The sequence below is a fragment of the Oncorhynchus nerka genome, linkage group LG15 (assembly GCF_034236695.1).
Source record: "Oncorhynchus nerka isolate Pitt River linkage group LG15, Oner_Uvic_2.0, whole genome shotgun sequence".
NCBI lineage: Eukaryota > Metazoa > Chordata > Actinopteri > Salmoniformes > Salmonidae > Oncorhynchus > Oncorhynchus nerka.
The window spans coordinates 34,112,845-34,136,361 of NC_088410.1; the positions used below are offsets into that span (position 1 = coordinate 34,112,845).

General features: G+C 43.8%; 1 protein-coding gene across 3 annotated transcripts in view; it reads right to left on the reverse strand.

The window, feature by feature from the left end:
- Window positions 1-763: 763 nt before the first annotated feature.
- The window catches only part of LOC115142472 (rab11 family-interacting protein 4A-like), an 87,972-nt gene continuing 65,218 nt past the window's right edge, over window positions 764-23,517 (reverse strand). For 2 of the 3 annotated variants that reach the window (XM_029681973.2, XM_029681972.2), the window contains 13 exons: window positions 17,157-17,398; window positions 16,690-16,875; window positions 15,211-15,345; window positions 13,337-13,372; window positions 10,528-10,627; window positions 10,085-10,188; window positions 9,719-9,859; window positions 9,191-9,272; window positions 7,789-7,926; window positions 7,336-7,494; window positions 6,077-6,163; window positions 5,401-5,544; window positions 764-5,153 (listed from right to left, as the gene is read on the reverse strand). In XM_029681973.2, coding sequence (XP_029537833.1) covers window positions 5,034-5,153; window positions 5,401-5,544; window positions 6,077-6,163; window positions 7,336-7,494; window positions 7,789-7,926; window positions 9,191-9,272; window positions 9,719-9,859; window positions 10,085-10,188; window positions 10,528-10,627; window positions 13,337-13,372; window positions 15,211-15,345; window positions 16,690-16,875; window positions 17,157-17,398 — 1,674 coding nt within the window. In that variant the 3' untranslated portion in view covers window positions 764-5,033. The remainder of the gene's footprint in view (window positions 5,154-5,400; window positions 5,545-6,076; window positions 6,164-7,335; window positions 7,495-7,788; window positions 7,927-9,190; window positions 9,273-9,718; window positions 9,860-10,084; window positions 10,189-10,527; window positions 10,628-13,336; window positions 13,373-15,210; window positions 15,346-16,689; window positions 16,876-17,156; window positions 17,399-23,517) is intronic. The other variant, XM_065001525.1, reaches the window with a different exon arrangement.

Below are 23,517 nucleotides of genomic sequence, written 5' to 3' on the forward strand. Positions count from 1 at the left end.
CAGTTGCTAATAGATTGACTGTTCGATAGTTAGCTAACGTCGATTGCTGGCTAGAAAACTCACTTTATTCCAGCATCAATTAGCATATAATTTCCCCCCTTTCGTGTAAACTCAACAGCCCAATTTAACTACATAAACGTGGGTTTCAGAATGGGCAATTATAAAAAGGCAATCAAGGTAATTGCTAGCTAATTAACCATTTCATCGTACACGTACCTCCGGTGGGCTTCGAATGCGGTGTATAACGTCAAGTGCACGGCATCGGGAGTCTCCTCTGTTCTGACATCCACGTGGGTTACTGCTTGGTTTATTATTTTGTACTGTTTCGGGTTTTTGTTTTCAATCCAACCCTATGTATTCTCTGTAGGACAATGTATTGAATCATGCAAATAATACAAGTTTTAGTTCCCCACTCCACCATCATAATATTAAATTAATTGACAGTGTGAATCAGGGGTTTAATGTATGTGTTGAAGTACACTGAACCATATCATTTCCATCTCTTTGAGAATTCTCTGGGTCCCACAAGTCATTTCTCAGGACTGTGAGATTTAGGTCAGCATAGATAGAGGCTCCTCATGAGGCATACTGCAGCTAGAGAGTTATGGCTATACAGGAAATCCCACATTTGATCAATTGTAGCAAACCTGTTTTACTGCATTTCTGAATCAATGGCAAACATTATTATTCCTAAAACAGGACAGAGTATTCCTTTGATCATACTGTAAGAAGTTGACATTTTCATTTAAGAAATTAGCATTCGTCAGGTTGTAATCATGCCAGGGCAAATCTCTTTATTTACAGCTTGAAGTTGTTTGTACATCACAATTGCAGATAAGACCTCATATCATAAGTAGTAGCCTACTTACAGCCACATGCAGTACAGTGCTTTAATGTATGCGTAACAGTGGTACGTGGTAGAGAAATAGGATGACAGAAACTAGGTAACAGAAAATAACAAGATATCACAAGCTCAAGCCATTCTTATTGCCACAATGCCACCCCTTGTGCGCTTTAAAACCCAAACCTCTCAATATCTTGAAGAACAGGAGACTACATCTTTCATTGTGTTAGGAAGCATCTAGGAGCCAACGAATGGGAAACGTTTGAGTTTATTTAAAAACGTTGCAAGTGCACCTTTGTGACAGTGCTCAACAGGTGATTGGCTGTTGCACTGTCTGAAATGGGATGCCAATGATCAACAACTCCTCAAACGACAGGAGGGCTTCTACATGAGGATGAAGTCAAAGCTCAATTTGAAGACATTTCTCAATTTATCTCAATTTCATTTAAATATGTGTGAAGTGAATCTTTCAAGGTTGTAGAAGTAAACCTTGTAGTGCCAGGTTGGTATGGTATAGAGAAAAGTAGTATTGCTCACCAGTTTATTTAGTGTATAGGAAGACAGGGGGAAACCTTATCAACATACTTTGAAAGGACACAGAAACCAAAGCAACCTGAAAAGCAATGGACACTGCATTCATAGATAGTTTTTTCTGTTTCTGTGTCAACCTAGATATTCCCCCAACGCTCATCTGTTTTTAAATAAAAAACATTGTGCTGTGCCTTCCAAGTGGTGCAGCGGTCTAAGGCACTGCATCGCAGTGCTTGAGGCATCACTACAGACCCGGGTTCCATCCCAGGCTGTGTCGCAGCCAGACGTGACTGGGTGACCCATGAGGTGGCACACAATTGGCCAAGCTTCGTCTGGGTTAGGGGAGGGTATGGCCAGCCGCGTTGTCCTTGTCACATCGCGCTCTAGCTACTCCTGTGGCGGGCCGGGGGCATACACACTGACTTTGGTTGCCAGTTGTACAGTGTTTCCTGCAACACATTGATGCGGCTGGCTTCCGGGTTAAGCAAGCAGTGTGTCAAGAAGCAGTGCGGCTTGGCAGGGTCATGTTTCGGAGGACTGGCTCTCGATCTTCGCCCCTCTCGAGTCCGTTCGGGAGTTACAGCAATGAGACAAGACTGTAACTACCAATTGAGGAGAAAAAGGGGTAAAAAGTACAAAAATAAATAAATAAAAATAAACCTGTGCTGTAACAGTTTTATAAACTAGAGTTGATTACCTGGCCATTTCCTGATAGAACTGTATAAAATAGTAAAAGTGTGGTGAGTGGCACAATACAAATCCTGTACAACATTTACAAGTCATGAACATCGTTCAGACACAGATTTTAAAGCAACAGTAAAAATATTCATTATTACGTTGTCTAAACAACATAGCTATATACTGTTTTAAAGGCACGAATACCAGAAAATGTGAGAACATGCAAAAATAAGAAAAAACGACATATTTATGTGCAAGGAAGCAAAATGTACGTTTAGAGCAATTTAATTTACAGCAGGTTATCCCCTTTGCCTATCAACGCCCTCTCGAATACAGTAGTACAGCAAAGGCCTACTGTATGACATTTGAAAACTGTCAACAAAATGTAGATTTGTACACAAAAACCCATTAGGTTTTAACAGAGAGAATGTTAGCTACGTGAGACATTCATGATATTTACAGTATACTAGCCAAAGGGCAAACACTACCCATATACTCTGTATAGACTCCAGTATGATTGCTATTCCAGTCTTATTAGTACCAAACTCTAGTCTACAGTAAGTGAACTTCTGATGAATATACTGCAGTATACTACAGGATCTTATATAGAGATGATAGGGATGATTCAATGAGCCACACTGACATGGCTTAACACCCAGAGGAAATTCATAAAACACATTGAGATGTGGAACAACATAGAGATAAATACTGTATCTATCTCTATGCAGAATGCATTAAGCATTCTGTACATTCACATCCATTGGGTTACATTCATGTGCTTGTACATTGTTATGCTGTTGACTTGACAGCCCTGTGTGCTGGCAGGGTTTGTCTCTAGTTCAGTATGGATATAGGGAGAGTGGAGTGGCAGTGTCCGACACAGAAATATAAAGCATATAGGCTAATACCCACATAAAAAAACACTATATTATACTAAAGTACTTACTATAGAATTCTATAGTAAACTGTACTATACTATACTACACACTGTAGTATCCCTCGATCATGTGAACAGTAGTACTATATAATGTTATAGTATACTGTAGGTGCTATGGTAAATATTGTAGTGTTAGCCATAAAAAAGCACTGTCGTAAATACGACAGTATCTTACTTGCATATAACCTGCCCATTCCCCTCCCCCATGTCGCAATTTGTGCCACCCTTAAGTGAGAAACCTACATGTCAAGTATAGACCATATAGTGTGTTCTTACAGGTTATAGAAAAGAGCAGAAGCTCTGAACAATCTGTTTAGACCCCAGTCCTAGCTACAGGTTATGGAAAATGTGCTCTTTTGGTATTTCTCCAGTAGCTTTCCTGAAGGAGAAAGCCTCCATTTCTATGTCAAAGATAATAAAACAAAAACACTGTAGTAAATACTACAGTAATGTCTGCAAAAACACTACAGTAAATACTACAAACCGCAAAAACAATACATTATTACTATAGTATACACTACAGTTTTCTATTATTACAGTATTTATACTTTAGTTAACTGTAAATACTACAGTATAATACAGTATACTACAGTAAATACTACAATAAATGCTACAGTATTCACTGCAGTGTAAGTCAGAAAAAAAGTCTGCAAAAACACTACAGTGAATACTATAGTATTTATTCCATAGTATACTATAGTTTTTTTGTGTGGGTAGCTATAGCAGCTTAATGCAATGGGACATCCTTCATAGCAGATATCCCGGGTCTAACCAACTTATTTAGACAGACTTACTACAGAATGTCTGAGTAGAAAATAATGAATGGGAACCCATGATTAAGAGGAATTGGCATCTTGAAATTCTTAACCAGCCAATTAACAACTCACTGTGTGAGTTAAGAATTTACTATATGGATTTATCATACAGTATTACTCTACACAGATCATACTGTACTGTCATCTCAGAGTTCCCTAGGAAGGCATTCTTCTCTTCTCTTCCCCTGTACTGTACTGACCGATACACTTCATCTGTTCCTTCTTTGACTTCACAAAGCCATTCCATCCTCCTGAAAGCATTCCATCACACCAAGTTCTGCTGCCTCTCATTATCACTTCACATGACTGATATCTTCTTCAGTCAATGCCAACACCTTTTGACATGGAGATGCTTGTACAACACTTTCTCGCTCCTCTCCCTCCTTTCATCTCTTTCTGTCACTCTTCTTACTCACAGAAACACGTGCTGCTTTGCTTTCTTCATCAACGTGCCTCTACCCACATACCGGTCTTCAGCGACCAAACACAGATCCACTTTAAGGAAACAGTGGGGATAGGGTTGTCTGGAAGCTAACGATCTCTGTGTGGCTATCTGCCAGCCTCTCTCTGTTCCTTTATTCCCCAATGGCTACAACACACGCTGTTGCATGTGAATAGGTTTTTGTTCACATTGTTTCTACATACACCACTAGAGTACATATATCCAGTGTTAAACAACCAGTAATGCCCTACATATTCAAAGCACCTGCCCAGTATAATTATTTTCCCCAGTAATAATTCATCTCGATTGTGTTTTATACTAAAGATGAGGCTGTGAGGAAACAATAGAGAACATAGAAGAAAGTGCATGAAGGAGTATGAGGGAGATACCAACATCTGTTGATGAGTCCCAGAATAGAACAGAAGTACGACGGTGAAGTACCAAAACTCCATTTAGTCGTCAACACAGAAAATCCACTAGAGCTCCAGTCGCTGAGAGAAAACAGGGCCGTATTCATTAGGCCAGACCGTAGCAAAACGTTTCGCAACAGAACACAAAAACAAATGTTTCTAATTGAGCAAGTCCCGGTAGTACCTCCCAGTTTCAGTCTGTTTTCTTCTTTTTTGTGCCTAATGAATACACCCAAGTTCACAGTTCCACTCCTGGGGCAGCAGGGGGCAATGATGTCTAGCTGTCCCAGGCCCCAGCGTGGCTAGTCTTCCTTTCCCTTTCAAATTCCCCATTCCCGGTGGGGGTTCTAGTAGTGGGTTTCTAGTAGGGGGGGTTCTAGTTGGTCTTGATCTCCAATATGGAGGGGTTGTGGTCCAGGATAGACAAAATGATCTTGTCCATGTACTGCCGCAGGCGGAAGTTGATCTCCTCCTGCTCCTTGAGGGCCTCCATCAACTGTGGAGAAATATCAAAGCAATGTGATGTTACCATTAGATATGGAGGTGCCATTATCTGGTTATACCAGCTAACCCTGATGTCATGCAGAATGAAACTCTTCAGGACTTAGGCAAGGTTACTCACATACATGCCTACTGTCTAAATTCCATGCATACTATGATCTTAATCATTAGGGTTACTCTTGCAGGTTTACTCCGAAATGATCAAATCATCAAATGATTAGCATTATGAATGAAAAACTCACGTCGTCACGTGAGGCGTTGTCTATCTCAGCAGCCAGCGACTGGGCCTTGGTCTGGGTGGCAAACAGGTTCTTAGCCTCATACAGACTCAGACTGAGGATCTGACCATTCAGGTCGTCGTTCTGTTCTCTCAGTTTCAGGTTCTCCTGTTGGGTGGAGGGGGAGTGAAGGAGAGGGGGAGGGACATAGAGGGGGGGGTGGGAGTTTGGGAGAGAGAAGAGGGAGGGGGAAGTAGAGGTAGAGTGAGAGAGCGAGAGAGAGAGAGAGAGAGAGAGAGAGAGAGAGATGAGTATCATAGCTTGATTTGACAGACTAAAGCGATGGGTTTAGAGGGAGTCCACAGCTTGATGAGATCTCAATTCTCCAAGCGCCCCACTTCATCCACACTGTGTCAGTAGGCAAGGCCTGTTAGATTAGACTACTGAAGCCTCACACAAATACACCCACGACAAACCATCTCTCGATTTCAACAGCAGCTGACACAGCACACCATATCTACAGTAACACCTACAGGACAGGACACGGGTTATTATGTTTATCACGGTGTTATGGCACAAACTGCGCCCTGTGTCGACAGGGGGTGAAGCTCTATAGGCGCTGTATGGTGATGATTATGCTGTGGTTAATGGGAGGGGTCAAAGGTTAAAGCTCACAAGAAACAACAGTGGGTTTGTTTACCGTCTGACCGTGACGGAGGCGTGCCCCAGCGGATACTACGAGGTGGCGGAGGTCAGAGGTCAGAGGAAAATCCTGCGAGACAAACCGCTGGACACACAGAGGAGGAGCAAAGAGGAGCACAGGGAGACATGAGAGGGAAGAGACTCATTCATCCCTGTTTGGAATACTATCACATCAGCTAGCTGATCTGCATTCTCTTTTGAACCCTTTCTCAAATATGAAACAGTGTCATTAATAAAATAACCGATTTGAAAAAGTAACCTATGACTGTTTTAAATAAGGAGTTTTAAGATAAGCACCATTTGATCTAAAAGTGTTGAGAAAAGACAAAAAGGGTATTGCATATCTGCCTGACACCAATTAGAGATGTTTCTCTTCCAGCCTTGTAGTTTAAACTTTGAATCAAAGCCTGTGACTGCAGAAAATGGTTTACTTGTCTGTGTGTCTGTGTAGTCTGGGTACCAGACTTTTTAGCTAACATTCCACTCCTGTCATTTGCCAAATGTAACAGCTGAGCAGAGACGGCAACCAGGCAAGTGTGAGAGAGAAAAAAAAGAGAGAGAGATAGAGAGCAAGACAGATCCAGATGAAAGCTGCAGGCAAGGCGAGGCACTGTGATTATTCTCCTAGCGTTACTGTCTGTTTGACAGAGTGTACTGACCGAAGGCAAGAAAGAAGCCTACAGTAGAATATCAAATCTTTACACATGAAGATACCGCAACACTGCATGTCTCAGCATTAGAGCCTCTGCCTTGTCTGAGAGGACATCTTAGAAACACTTTCATCTTGATATCTTATCTCATGGTTATACTCGGTCCGATGCTCCTAACAAGGTTGGGGAACATTAACAATATCATTTCACTGCCCTTGACCGACAGATATCACTGGTATTCACCACCTAGAAATGGCACACTATCTAAGAAGTCGAAAAGGACAAACCTATAGTAGATAAGACGCACTGTAGGTAGATATGACTAGTGTATGCCACTCTCTATGTTGAGAGTGTACTCCCAGCATTAGACTATCACACGAAACACTGTTAGCTCGCACAAAAGCATATAGTGGTGGCATATACAAACACATACAGTATACTTAGAGGTGGAACGTGTGTAAAACACAAAAAACACTGTGTAAAAGATTGTTTTTGAGCCCCACCTGTTTCAGTCTCTTGCCCAATTAAATCCTAGCAAATACCCCAAAAGAGGAAGTAACAATGCATTCATACAGAGTTAGCATTAGCCACTAGCTCTCAAGCCCACCTGTTTGAGTCTCTTGACCTCGTGCTCCAGCTCCATCTCTCTGGTCTTGGCGTTGAACTCCGTCAGCCCAGAGGAGGAGCTGCGGCCGTGGCCAGGCTTCTCTGTCTCCAGTTTGAACAGCTGCAGGTGCTCCAGCTCCCGACGAAGGTCCTCAATCAGCTGCAGGAGGAGGGAGACAACCAGGGATGATATGCGGTAGCTGTCGTGGAGACTGTGTAGTTATAAAGAGTACCTGGGATAGCCATGTAGACCAGTCTGATGCAGTGGGCAGGCTTGTTTATGTGAAAATGTATTCTGTACAAGCATTCAGCTACTAGAGATTTCAGAAGAGTGGGAGAGGCATCATAAGCTTCCATTTCACACTACATGTAAAAGTGTGCATAAGTGTGCGTGTGTGTGTGTGTGTGTGTGTGTGCGCGCGCGTCCCTGTGTGTGTGCTATCTCTCCTCCCACCTCCTGCATGGCCTCCCTCTCCTTCTGGAACTCGTGTCTGTTCTGCCTCAGCTTGTCCATCATCTTCCTGTAGAGGTCCAGCTCATCCTTCAGCCTCAGACTGGTGTCCTCCAGCTTGTCTGTCATACGCTGCTTCTCCTGACAACACACACATATAGACACATTCGAATACATGTGATGATGCACAGAGAATGAAGCACGGATCGTTTTTCAAACGTATGCCTGATTCACATTACAGACCAAAGCCAAGGCAATCTGTTCTGGGCTGGACTGGTTACGCATCCACTATAGTTGCTGGAGCCGTGCTGGGACGGCCAATATGAATAGAAGAGCCCCAAGCCAGCACAGTGCAGTTTGGGGCGGCCCTATAAGCCAAGTACAACAGCTTAGGGAGAGGCAAAATAATACAACAAGCTGCGTAGGGTTGAGTCACTCAATCTCAAAACTGACCCCGATTACCCAATAACCTCGGCTCTGCCCCCAACCTTCCAGAGTAGCTCATCAAAATAAAAGTCACATGGTGTTCACACAATAAAGGTCCCACAGTATGAATAAGGCATTGGGTTGTTAGGATGTATGCGGTAAGCAAGAACACAGTCAGTCTAATAATGCACAGTGAATAGTCCTGTAAGAAGAAGCATTAGGACACATACCTTAAAATTAACTATACTTTTAATGAAAAAAAATGTAATGAAAAAAATTGGTTAAATAAAGGTGAAAAAAAATATATATTTTCCGCAATGAGTCTGGATCTGAGTCCCTCCCCGATGATTTTTAGAATGGAACAACATTCTAGCTACTGTGATTGGTTCCAGAAACCAATGGGTTAGGCCAGAGACAGAATACACATCGGTAAAGCGGAGGTTTGAAAATTCGTCATTGGCTTTGATACAATCAAATCGCTGATGACTTTGTTTCGTACAACGTTTTGATGTCACCACAAATGACTTCAGCGATGGCAGTCTCAGACTGAAGTATGAGGTGAACGACAGAGCAGCGAAATAATTCAGTTTGAGTCGTCAGGCAACCTGAAGTGTATAGTATGGTAATTAGTTAGTGTGACTGTCTGTTCACACAACCACACAATTAATTGATCATGCAGACCAGTAATGAAAAAGGACTCCCTTGCATGTTTTCACCAGGCAGGCTACAAATAGAGGTGTTGATATGAGCCCAGCTGTAGCCTTCACACCTCCAAACGTGTGTGTGTGTGTGTGTGTGTGACTGTGGCAATTGGTCACGTGCTGTTGATGGGAGGGTGTTGATGTTTTGTAACCAGTTATCGAGGTCTCTGTCTGTGTAGAGATCGTAGTACTGGAGTTGCATGAGTGAGAGCGTGTGTTTGTACTAAACGTAGCCTACTGTGTCTCTGAGGATTATATGTAAGCAAGCACGCACATACCTCGTCCAGTTTCTCTGTCTGAGACTTCAGTCTGCACATGTTCACCGATATATCCCCGTTCTCCTCCTCTAGCTGTTGGACTCTGTAGGGGAAGAAGAGGAAACACATTATGACAATTCATCCATGTTTAATATACTGTATGTCCGGGTTATTCAAAACAAGGCCACTAACAAAGAGAAATGGACATTAGCAGTACAGCAGACCTCAAGGTCTGGATTCAGTATCTAGCTCAAGGCCTAATCTATGGTATCTAGCTAGCGCTATGGACTACACTCTTAGAAGAAAGGGTTCTTAGGATGTTCCCATAGGAGAACCCTTTTTGATTCCAGGTAGAACACTTTTGGGTTCAATGTAGAACCCTCTGTGGAAATGATTCTACATGGAACCCAAAGGGTTCTGCTATGGGGACAGCCAAAGAACCCTTTTAAGTTATAGATAGCAGCTTTGTGTACACGCATACATGTAAATATGACTATCTACGATGCAGTGTATAAATGATTGAAGTAAGTGTGTTTGTGTGTGTGTTACCGGTTGTGTAGCAGCTCTAGCTCAGTGTTCTTGTCTCTCTCCATCTTGCTGTAGGCCTCACGGTGTCGTCTCTGCTCCTCCTCTGTGTTCTGCTCTGCCTGCGCCTCCTGGTCCTTTAACTGCTCCTCCAACTCGTGGACCCTGTGAGTGTCACACACACGTATGCACACACACACATACAGAAACATTAGCATAAATGAGATATGCAAAAAAAAAAGCTCACACACACATATATATATATATATATTTAAGAATGTGTGTGTGTGTGTGTGCATTCGTACATGTGTTTGTGTGTATCTACGTGTGTGTGTGTGTGTGTGCGTGGGTAGGTGGATGTGCATGCATGTGTGTGTGTAAATCTCCTACCTGTGAACCAGCTGTGTGTTCTCCTGCTTCAGCTTGGACTTGAGATCTCCGTTCATCAGCGTGTCATTCTCCAACTCTGCTACCTTCTTCTCTAGGTAACTCACCTGTGTGTGGGAGAGAGAGGGAGAGAGAGAGAAGGGGGGGGTGAGAGAGGGAGAGAGAGAGAAGGTAAGAGATGTTGTTATATCATTCATTCATCCAATGTCCTTACTTCAGCCAGCACAATCAGCAACAAGCTCTGCCAGAGCCATTCAGCTCGATTCACAGCAGAACACCTCTTGACAGTAGCAGCCAATGCAATCAATTTCACAATCAGTATCCCATCAATTTTCACCTTAATATTATGGAGTGCAGGTAGTGGAACGGTCACAGATAGAGACAGACACGATAAATGGCAGTCCCTTCCATAGAATTAAACAGAACACAACGTATCTCTGCGGTACCTTCTCAGTGATGTCGATGTCACAGGAGTCAATGCTGTCTCGGAACAGGTCCTCTGTGCTGCCGTTGCTGCTGCTGAAGTTACTGGTGTGGAGGAGCTGCCTGCAGACAGAGAGAGAGGAAGAGAGAGGAAGAGGCTGTTATACAAGACTTGAAGAAAAAAACAATCAAATCTCTCCCAACTGTGGTAGTCCTAGAGCTATCCTTTTTTAGCTTCACCCTATAGGGCATCAATCTGAGCTTTACTGCTGAACCATAATGCCACTGTGTGTGTGTGTGTCCACTCCTGCAGAGAGAATGCTGCAGGATAGGATGTAAAAAGGACTATAAGCAAAAGGGCTGTGCCAGTGGGGGAGCTGATCACACACACATGCACACATCACACACATCACACACTATTACACTACAAAGACACACAGGCATGCATGCCCATATGTACGCACACGAGCACACTCACACACACAGTGGCATTCAAACTGCCACCACATCTAGCCCCACTCTAACTAATGGAATGGCTTCACACCAGCCTCCATTACAGAGACGATTCATCAATAAGAGGAGGAGAAAGGGAGAGAAAGAGTAAGGGAGGAGAGGAGGAGAGGTAGAGAGTAGGGAAGGGAGAGAGTAGAAGAGAGGGAGAGAGGGAGAGAGTAGAAGAGAGGGTGAGAGTAGAGAGAGGGAGAGAGTAGAAGAGAGGGCGAGAGTAGAAGAGAGGGCGAGAGTAGAGAGAGTAGGAGAGGGCGAGAGTAGAAGAGAGGGCGAGAGTAGAGAGAGTAGGAGAGGGAGAGAGTAGAAGAGAGGGCGAGAGTAGAAGAGAGGGCGAGAGTAGAGAGAGTAGGAGAGGGAGAGAGTAGAAGAGAGGGAGAGTAGAGGAGAGGTAGAGAGTAGAAGAGAGGGAGAGAGTAGACGAGAGGAGAGAGTAGAGAGTAGAAGAGAGGGCGAGAGTAGAAGAGAGGGAGAGAGTAGAAGAGAGGAGAGAGTAGAAGAGAGGGAGTGAGTAGAAGTGAGGGAGAGTAGAGAGGGAAAGAGTAGAAGAGAGGGAGAGAGTAGAAGAGAGGGGAGAGTAGAGAGGGAGAGAGTAGAAGAAAGGAGAGAGTAGAAGAGAGGGAGAGAGAGTAGAGAGAGGAGAGTAGAGAGAGGAGAGTAGAAGAGAGGGAGAGAGTAGAGAGAGGAGAGAGAGTAGAAGAGAGGGAGTGAGTAGAAGTGAGGGAGAGTAGAGAGGGAAAGACTAGAAGAGAGGGAGAGAGTAGAAGAGAGGGGGAGAGTAGAGAGGGGAGAGAGTAGAAGAAAGGGAGAGAGTAGAAGAGAGGGAGAGAGTAGAGAGAGGAGAGTAGAAGAGAGGGAGAGAGTAGAGAGAGGAGAGAGTAGAAGAAAGGGAGAGAGTAGAAGAGAGGGAGAGAGTAGAAGTGAGGGAGAGAGTAGAGAGGGAAAGAGTAGAAGAGAGGGAGAGAGTAGAAGAGAGGGGGAGAGTAGAGAGAGGAGAGAGTAGAAGAAAGGGAGAGAGTAGAAGAGAGGGAGAGATAAGAGCGTCTGCTAAATGACTTAAATGAAAATGTAAATGAGTAGAGAGAGGAGAGTAGAAGAGAGGGAGAGAGTTATCGGACAAGAGAAAGGAAAAGAGTAGAGAGGTTGGGGAGAACACTATGCACATAGATCAGTGCTGGCAGGCCAATCTCTCTTTGTCAGTTTAATTCACAGTCTAGAGGGAAGTAGGACAAAACCCTAGACACTGTACATTGACCACAATGAAAGGATATTTATATGATAGGTAAGCTATACAAAACCTTGAAAAGAGCCTATATAACTGACAATTTCTTAGAAAAAAATTAACTATTGGAACCAAGAACTGATATTGGCACAATATGGAGGGAATGTTGGAACCTAACTAACAAAATTACATTTAACTAAAATGTACGCTTAATCCAGTATGAACTAATGTATAGAATTGTATTAGAGGAGACAAAATGAATCAATAATCCATGCCTTCTGGAAAGGTATGGGCGGAGTTGAAAGTTGGCTGTCAGAAATATTACAATGTAAATGTGCTTTTAATCCGTCTGTCTGCATATTTCAAGACATGGCAAATGGGGGTGTAGTGAGATACCCAATGGGTTGGGACGATACTTTTCTCGTCAATCATCTTGAAAAAACGAATACTTTAAAAAACTCAACAAATCAACCAAACCTCCGTTGTTAACACAGTGGAAAGGTCAAATGCTTTGTTATCTAAATGTTGAAAGTGTGTGGGCGACAGAGAGAAAGAAACAAGATGGTGCCGATTGAGGCCATGTGGCGGAGAGTGATGCGGGCGCTTGAGATGGGGGTGTCAGTCAGCATGTGGGTCTGGCCAGGTGTGATGTAGTTGATGTTTGTGTGATGTTGTCGTTTGTATGTGTATTGTAAAACAACCTATAATAATGCCTCCACTGCATTGTATTCAGGTACACTTGTATGTTGAACACAGTGCCCTTGCTTCAATGTGTACAAACAAGCATCTTCATTTGATCAATTTCCTTCATTTGCCCATATTTCCCGTTGCTGCAGGTTTATTTTCCTGCTGTGAGAAACTGGTCAAATTAAGATCTGTACACAGTAGTAAATGTAGTAGTAAAGTGAACACAGAAGAGGTAGAGAGGTTCAGTATACCTAAACCATTACCATATTACTTAGGAAGAATGACCTAGACAGCAGTCAAATACACTGGCTGACATGATGATCACATGACTAACGGACTGGAACAATAAGGAAATGGCCAACATGCAAAAACAAACACAGTAAACACACACACACACATATGGAGACGTGACCGACCTGCCAAAGGCTGTGCTGGAGATTTTCCTATTGGGGCTGGAGAAAAAGAGTCAGAGAACATCCCAGTTAGTCTTTATCCTTGTCAGAAGTCATGGATATGTCTAGAGACTTTAGTTTATTAGTTATAACAATGAATTATAGATAGAACAGCTAATTGCTGTTTGATTGGTATTAAGGTAGTATTGTTAATCGGTATTTTGCACAAGATGAGAAAGAAAGTGTGTGTTTCAAATAGCACCATGTTCCCTATAGTATATAGTGCACTACTTTTGACCAGAGCCCTATAAGCCCTGGTCAATAGTAGTGCCCTATAAGCCCTGGTCAATAGTAGAGCCCTACAGGGAAAAGGGTGCCATTTAAAACACAACCAGAGAGTATGGCATGAAGGGCATGTCAATGTTCATGAAATAACATTCCCTGAGGGTCCCTGGGAACAGTAGTTTTGTGGGTTCAGCAATAGTTCTGTCTCAAAGCTTTGTGTCTGCTTCACCATTAAATCAAAGAGAGAAATCTCTCTCACACACACACACACACACACACACACACACACACACACACACACACACACACACACGCACACACACAGGTGTGAGAGTACACCTTATGCACACACAAATGCACGTGTGCACACACATTTATGCCATTTCAAGCATCTCCCCAGACTGACTGCATGCTGACGGGGCATCTTCTGTCTCCTCCTGTCCCTCCTTCAAGGATTGATCTTGTCAAGTCTTCCATCTCTCTGCCAGCAACACTTCACTCGCAGCGACTCTGCATCATCCATCTTTGCTTTAACTTATCCTTCTCCGACAATCCCTCTCTTTGTCGCTTTTTCCTCCTCTACATGCCCATTCACCTATTTATCATTCCACGTTCTCTCACCTCCCTCCTCTCCCTCTCTCTCTCTCTTCCTTCTCACTTTCTCTCTCCCACTCCCATTCCCCCTCTCCCATCCCCATCCTCTCTCCCTCTCCTCCCTTTACTACTCTCCCTTTCTTTACTTGCTCTCCTGCGAAAAGTAGGGGTCTGACTAATTACTGTTAGCCCAGGTATTCATCTCAGTAGAGAGTAACCTTTTCAGGCAGAAGAACTGCAGAGTCAGCAGAGACAGAGCTGTAGTTGAAGGGAAGACAAAACGATTCCAGAGTCCTCACCACTTCATTACATTCATTCAGTTCTCCAGCCTAGGGCCACTACTGCTATAGCTTACATATAGTAGGAGTGCAGGTGTGTGCGTGTCTTGGTGGGTGTGTGTGTGTGTCTGTGTACAAGAGAGTGCAAGTCTATATAAGTAAGTTCTATGTGAGATGTGAGTGTTTCAGTCAGTGTGTGTTCATCAAAGAAGGTGTGGGTGCGTTAGTTTACAGAGGAAGTGATTCAATCCATAAAGATCACACAGGATAACGTGTCTGAAAATAGACCGCCTACAACTCTCACTGTACACACGCTGATGTGGGTCGATGAATGGTGGTGACCCATTCTGACATTTGGGGATTTACGTAACAAGTTGTGTGTGTGTGTGTGTGTGTGTGTGTGTGTGTGTGTGTGTGTGTGTGTGGGCGGGTTCAAGACATTTAAGCTCTTGGTGACATCATCAAAATAAACAGCAGGTCACTCTGACAGTATTATCTAACCTATCTTACCTACAGTACAATAGTCAGTCAGGGTAAACATAGTGGACAAGAGAAGTGTGTCACTTCCCTGAAATAATGACCAGGTTCATTTTCTGTGAGAACACATCTCATTCTCAGAGCCAGGAGTTTAACCGTCCACGTGATCTGACATGACCAAAATCCTGCGCCCGTTCCACCTACTCAGCTGGGCTCTGGGCTCGTACGTGTAATGGTGTCTGTGGGTGTCCTGTCCTGTGTTACCTGTTGGCTTTGAGGTTCTTCAGCCTGGCCTCCAGGTCGTTGAGTAGGTTGACCTTCTTACAGCACTGGGAACAGTACACGTCCAACATCTCATTGTTGTACAGGTGGCGTGTCTTCCTGGGGCTCTGGCCAGCACTACACACACAGGTGAAGACAGAGCGTTAGAGACAGAGTACACACACACACACACACAGTAAAATCAGATTTAATAAACAGATACAGGCACACACATACACAAACACATATGATAACAAATGCACTATACACAAACATACACATGGATTTTGTGTTGTAAATATGTGGTAGTAGAGTAGTGGCCTGAGGGAATACGCTTCATGTGTTATGAAATATGTTGTGAAATGTAATGTAAATGTTAATTGTATACAACTGCCTTAATTTTGCTGGACCCCAGGAAGAGTAGCTCCTGCCATGGCAGGAACTACTAGGATCATCATAAATACAAATATACAAATACAGTAGACACACAAACACATTACTTGCACGTACAAACACCCCCACACACACACACACACACACACACACAGCTGTCTGGGTTTACTACACGTTAACATGTAGTTCACATAACACACTATTTCCCATGGAAACGTACACAACCATCTACAAATATCATAAATCCCTATTCTAAACTCAGAAGTAGGACAAAAATAAGTCCATAGTAATGAGTTTAGGTACTTGATATTCGGAGCAGGACCAAGGAAGCTGAATAGTGTTGGGAGTAAATCCTCCTTCAAAACAGCTCTATAGATGAATTTTAATCAAGAGAGGCCCTGGGGGCCATATAGGCTACGTCTCCAATGGCACCCTATTCCCTTTATAGTGCACTACTTTTGACCAGGGCCAATAGATCTCTGTTCAAAAGTAGCGCAATATGTAGGTAATAGGGTACATTGGGACACCATCACACTCAGTTCCAGTCAAGAGTAAAAACTAATGAGTTTGGTAAGTGAGGCTCTGAGAGAATAGAGAAGCAGCACACACACACACACACACACACACACACACACACACACACACACACACACACACACACAAGGGGATTAAGAGGGTCACAGACTTACAGGACAGGGGGTATGAGACTTGACAGGGGGTGTTTTGTGAAAATATAACATTATGCTCAGTGGGGTTCAGTAAGTCATCATCACTTGGATCTGAAATGGTTCAAACTCTTAGCTCTGTGTGTTTGTATTCTGGGTTGGGTGATGCTGTGCATGCACTTGTCATATTTTCGTTGCACAGTGTTATGCAGATTTCTCTAGTTGATCAGTTGGCCTTTCTGGGTCACATGATGTTTGACAGGTAATGAATCATCTTCGTGTTTGTGTTTCTGTCTCATATCATTTCACGTAATACGTTTGTATTTCTCGTTGCATATGGTGTTCCCCAATTTTATGTGGATGTTGTAATGATACTCTATGTAATAGTGTGTCTGTGTATTAGTGTGTCAGGGTCTCCTCTTACCTGGAGGGTACAGAGGAGCCCAGGTCAGAGTAGCCGTTGGTGCGCGTCTCGTCCTCGGGGCAGGGGCTGCTGGGAGTGTAGTCCACGTCCTCTCCCTCTCCGTAGTCCTCAAACTGCTCCTCGTTCAGAGAGGCAGAGGAACGCGTCGACAGGTCAGAGGTCACCGATGGGTTTAGCTGACTGCACCTGCAAAAACAGGAAGTAGACTTTCAGGAAGTAACATTCAATAAGTTTAAAGTGTCGTAGTGAAAAAAAGACAAATTGTACATTCATTTTTCAATTATAAGGGTGACTATTCAGATTCTGACAGTGCAGATTTTTTTTATAGGATTGCAAATGATATATTTCACATGAGGTAGATGAGTTACATGTACATGAACAAGTCTAATCTCTACAGTTCTTTTATAAAGAGAGTTCACTTATAAAGACACCATATGTTCAACACCACACAAAGACTAACAACTAACTTGTCTCCAGGAAAGAAAAGTCCTCCCAGTCCATCCTCCTTGTCTCCTCCACTCCTCCCCCCTTCAGAGACATCTGATCCTGGGTTGCTCTCCACAGCACTGTCCATGTCTAACTCTGCCCTCTCTCTGCCCTCCACCTCTCCTTTCTCCTCTCCCTCTGGGAATAGATGGCACCCAGGCTCTGGGTTAAGGGACACCCGCGTGCACATGAGGACCGGATGTGCAAGGGCTTTGTCAACACGCTGTAGAGCGAGAGAGAGAGATCTGATTTATTAGGATCCCCATTAGCTGACGCCAATGGAGACAGCTAGTCTTACTGGGGTCTGAAACATAACGAAAAACACATTACAGACAAAAGATTTTAACATTTACATACAGAGAGGGAGTGAGGTAAGCAGGGAAGGTACACACACACACAGGCATGCGTGCACACACACACACACATTTTTGTGCAGTCAACAGAACTACAGGACTATGCAAATAGTACTCTCAGACCTATTGATAGTGTCTAACACTGATAGACATGTTTTTAGGGTTTCAGCAAAGGTTACATGTTGGTTGTGAACAGTGAGCTCAAACCTGAAATCCAAGTGCTAGAACTAGTGCTCAAAATGAGGTCTTAACTCATACAAGGTGTTAAGTAAAACACTAAAGGGATTTAAATCAGGCTTGTGGATTCCTTCATTGTGGGAAAACTCTGGGGGTCACAGAAAGTCATGGAGGGTATTGAGTTGGGGTCAAAGGTCATGAGACTGGTCATTCAGTTTCACTCTAACAGCTCTAATCCAGTCTCATGGTAATAGAGTAAAGAACGACCGATAACAGATAATCAGCCGAGCCGATATATCGGACCAATATTGGCCTTTTCTAGTCTATCGACTATCGGCCGTTCTCTATCGGCTTAGCCAATAGTCCCTTCTACATAGCAAAGCTGCTGCTATGCTAGCCACCACTCACTGCCTGAGCCACGAGCACTGCACAATGCAGAGGAATGTCTAGCTGGGAAAGTCAGCCGCAGCAAACTAGCTCATTCTCCAACAGAAAGGTGCAGTATTGAGAAATGGATAAATTGACACAGTGACCAAAATCAAACTCCTGTTGCAAATATTAGTTTAGTTAATTCACTAATAATAAGGCTTGTGTCGACGTGCCCCGACATGCATGCAATAAGTTAAGGAGATAGCTATGTGACCTTTTAGCAAATATTACGATAACTAGCCATTTCATCTGTGGTGTTATCTAGCTAGCTATATTAGCTACTATGCTAACTAGATGGCTAGACAAACAAGGTGCTAATATATCAGATAGGAGCTAATAGCCAACGTAGCAAGCTAACGTTAGCTGGTTATCATTTTGAACATGCACCCTTTTCAGCAACGAGCCAATATCTGACTTGCGGAGTAAAGTTAGCTATTTACAGGTGTGCTGATCTGACCAGCCGCAATTGAATCCGTAAATTGACAGTTGATAGTCGGGTTAAATGATTGTCGTAATAGGGAAAGAAAGAAGTGTTTTAAAATGCCTAAATAAAGGTTGGCAATAGGTTTAGCTACCTAAGAATATTCCTGCATATTTAATGTGTATGTACCAAGAAAGCTATAGATCTGTCACACCCTGACCTTAGAGAGCCTTTTTATTTCTCTATTTGGTTAGGTCAGGGTGTGATTTGGGTGGGCATTCTAGTTTTCTATTTCTTTGTTGGCCGGGTATGGTTCCCAATCAGAGGCAGCTGTCTATCGTTGTCTCTGATTGGTAATCATACTTAGGCAGCCTGTTTTCCACCCTATGTTGTGGGATCTTGTTTTTGCACAGTAGCTGTATAACCCTGCAGAACTTTATTTTCGTTTATCTTTTTTTTGTGTCCATTCTAAAATAAATTAAGATGTTCACTTTCCACGCTGTGCTTTGGTCTCATTCCGACGATGGACGCAACAAGATCATCACGTCTTTGTGCGCTCTCACGTCTCAAACTATTGGCAGATTTGAGTCATTCAGACAGAACGTGCTTGGTCGTTTCATCTTTTGTCCTACCCTTGCTATCCTTGTTAGATATTATGCACATTTATGGCTTGGCAGCAAATGTCATCGCCATTGAGCTAGTTCTCATAGTAGCAGTAAACATCACCAAGTGATATATGGAGATAGATGTTAGGACATGTGAAAGGGAGCGGAGTTCCTCGCTCTATCCAATCGTAGCTGTAAAGTTACAAACCGCCCATTTGTTGACAGATAGCTGAACTAGCCAACTGAGTTGTTTTGAATTTCGTCCAGGCAGATTAGAGATGTTTACTGAGAGATAGAAGAAAAAAATCCAGATCACAGAAAATGACAATATATACTAGTTTGATAAGCATCCATGATCACAAATCATGACGTTAAAGTGGACCCATTTGCCTTTTATATTCTCAAACTAACAGCAGTGCCTACATGATGTCCTTCCACACAGGTGTGACATGCTGGAGTGATGCTTCTATGCAAATGTTGTTGATCAGTAGGCTGATTGGCCCAGCATCGTCCAGATTTGCCCGGGGTAGGCCATCAATGTAAATAAGATTTTGTTCTTAACTGACTTGCCTAGTTAAATAAAGGTTGAATTAAAAATATTAAAAAACTCAGGGCTGGATGCCAAAAGTACTATTCCTAACATCACTAGAACTCTGTTGGAGCCTGTCTGCCTCTCAGAACACACACACACACACACACATAAATACACACACACGCACGTACACAGTAACCACCTGGAAAGCGCACACACATCTTTGTGCAGACTGCAGGACAACGCAAATAGTACTGTCAGCCTTATTAACATCACCAGTCAAAACATTGATAGCATTAAACACTGACAGATAAATTCTTCGGCTTTCAGTAAAGGTCAAAACATGTTGGTTGAACAGTGAACAGTGAACAGTGAGCACAAACCTAAAATGCAAGCGCTAGAACAAGTGCTCAAACGTGGTTTTAACTCAAACAGGATCGTAAGTGAAACACTAAAGGAATTTCAATTAGGCTAGTGGAATCCGTCACTGTGAGAAGACCCAAGAGGTCACAGAGGGTATTGAGGTGGGGGGGTCAAAGGTTAAAGGTCATGAGACACTTGTCATTCATTCAGTGTCGCTCCAACAGCTCTAATCCAGTCTAATGCTAATAGAGGAACCTTACTTTATATCTAGGAGGGAGGGAGAGAGAGAGACGAGAAAGAGGGAGGTACAGAGGACAGCCCAATTACACACAGGTACATCCCACACAGAGCATTAGACAGCTTTAGAGGATAATAAAGGCATTATCACTCAAGGGCTCTCACCTCACCTCTCTCTCTCTCTCAATACTGGTTGAACTGCTAACGGATGAAAACTCACGAGCTGGAGGCCAAAAGCACTATTCCTAAATTCACTAAAGCGCTGTTGGAGCTTGTCTGCCTCCCAGAATACACACCCAACCCTTGATCGCACACACAAACACACCCATACACACAACCTGTAGGCAAACACACAACACACACACACACACACACACTGTCTGTAGGATTAAGCGACAGCAGCAGGGACCCTGAGGCAGGGAGGGCCAGGGACAATACAAGGAGAAAGAGCCTGTTTAGTATTCCATAGAGGACCAGGAGGGGGTCTTCACATCTCCATGCCCCAGGGAATGCCACCCAGCATGGGGTTGAGGCAATAAACTAGGCCCCATCGCATCTCTCGGGATGGAAATATTACACTGCAAGAAAAAAGTAGCAGTAGTGAAGAGTGTAAATTCCTTACAGGAAACACACAAAGAAAAACACACAGTAGGAAGGGTTACGATTTTAGGTGAATGGTGTTGATTAACCCGACTTGACACCTGTTTGGGCGTGAGGAAGCCGTTTTGCATAGCCAGTGTGTACAGCCTGCTGTGTTTGGTGCTGTATGGTGGGCATGGCTAAGAATGGTTCAAGTATAGTTCAGTAGACAGAAGTTGAGCAACTTCCAAAGGTCTTCTCCCTCAAGACATGAGACTCAGATAGGGCTATTACATACAGATGAGCCTCCAATCCGTCTGAATTAAAGCTCAGTTGAGGGCAGACATACAAACAAACAAAATGAACACACACTCTCTTCTGCGCACACACACACAGCCAGACAGCCAGACAGCCAGACAGCGTCACCCCAGCCCTGGTAGTCCAGTACAATAGAGACTGGGACAGTTTGGTCAGGGTGGGTGAATGCCTTTATGCCAGTAAGCAGTTGGTAGCTTAGGTCAGAAGAGACAGGGTAGAGAAGGATGGGGTAGTGGTTTGTTTTGGATGGGGTTCAGCTGGCACTCCTCCAGTCACTCCTGAGCTGTTCTGACAACAGTGGGAACAGGGTGATCAACGGGAGGGGCCGAGGGGGTGGAGTGTGTGTGTGTGTATGGAGACCGGCTTCTCTACCGGATCCTTGCACAACAAACTACTCCTAAAAAGCCTGCAGGCCATAACAGCTGAATAACTAGGCTACCACGGGCTAACACATCACTGTGTTCCCAAAAGTGTACCAGGATGCTGTCAGAGCCATATATACAGATGTCTGTGGAGGTTACCAAATGACCTCACAGCAGCCAGTGGGTGTTACCTTAATGCCAAAGGGTGTTGCACTCTTCTTTAATGATGCCATGTTAGTACAAGCTTTAAGAACATCAGAGAGGGTACAGTTGATCACCACCTCCCAGGATATGCCCATTCTTGCTCTTCTCTAATATTGATAGCTCTAGATCACTTACTGGAGTTCTCTGTCTCTCTCTAACTCTCTCTCTCTCTCTCTCTATATAACTCTCCCTCTCGCTCTCACTCTCTTTGGTTTCCCATTCAAGATCAAGTGAGAGATGGGAAGCCCCCAACAACCTGAGAGACCAAGACCCAGGGGCTCTGGCCTGGTTTCCTGATATCCAGGCCAACACCCATTCCTCTCCCTCTCTCTCCTCCTCTTCCGCTTTCACACATGGTGTCATCAGGGGCTGGAAGGTGTGAGGATAGGTAGAGGATGAGGTGATGGAGTGGAAGAAGGCTTTTCTATTGCCAAAGAGTTGTTGGTTTGCCATCAGACTGTTAGTGTGTGTGTGTGTGTGTGTGTGTGTGTGTGTGTGTGTGTGTGTGCGTGCGTGTGCGCGTGCGCGTGTGCGTGTGTGTGTGCATACAGTGGGGCAAAAAAGTATTTAGTCAGCCACCAATTGTGCAAGTTCTCCCACTTAAAAAGATGAGAGAGGCCTGTAATTTTCATCATAGGTACACTTCAACTATGACAGACAAAATGAGGGAAACAACCCCCCCTTGGGTTGTGCCGTGGCGGAGATCTTTGTGGTAAGTTGGTGGTTGAAGATATCCCTCTAGTGGTGTGGGGGCTATGCTTTGGCAAAGTGGGTGGGGTTTTAACCTTCCTGTTTGGCCCTGTCCGGGGGTATCATCGGATGGGGTCACAGTGTCTCCTGACCCCTCCGGTCTCAGCCTCCAGTATTTATGCTGCAGTAGTTTATGTGTCAGGGGGCTAGGGTCAGTCTGTTATATCTGGAGTACTTCTCCTGTCCTTTCCGGTGTCCTGTGTGAATTTAAGTATGCTCTCTCTAATTCTCTCTTTCTCTCTTTCTTTCTCTCTCTCTCTGGGAGGACCTGAGCCCTAGGACCATGCCTCAGGACTACCTGGCATGATGACTCCTTCCTCTCCCCAGTCCACCTGGCCGTGCTGCTGCTCCAGTTTCAACTGTTCTGCCTGTGATTATTATTATTTGACCATGCTGGTCATTTATGAACATTTGAACATCTTGGCCATGTTCTGTTATAATCTCCACCCGGCACAGCCAGAAGAGGACTGGCCACCACATAGCCTGGTTCCTCTCTACGTTTCTTCCTTGGTTTTGGCCTTTCTAGGGAGTTTTTCCTAGCCACTGTACTTCTACACCTGCATTGCTTGCTGTTTGGGGTTTTAGGCTGGGTTTCTGTACAGCACTTTGAGATATCAACTGATGTACGAAGGGCTATATAAATCAATTTGATTTGATTTGATTTTGAGTAAACGTTGGCAGAAAAGCGTAAATTGTTGCCAGCAGCACAGTTGCTGTCAACAACGCTCTGGATAACATAAAAACAGCCTAACCAGCTCTGCTAGGGAGAGTAAAATGGTCAGTGAGCTGTTCTATTTGTGTCTGGAAGTAGCTGGCAAGCTAGCCAACGTTAGACAGTTAGCTTGGGTGCTTGACGCTCGGATCAACCCTTAAAGAGATGGGTGGGGCTAAAGCTTAAGAGGGTGTGAATGATGCTGAATGGGTGTAGACAAAGAAGAGCTCTCCAATAGGTACCAAAACATTCAACTGACATTTTCTCAAAAGTGAGAAACAAGTCCCATTGTTCCTTAAA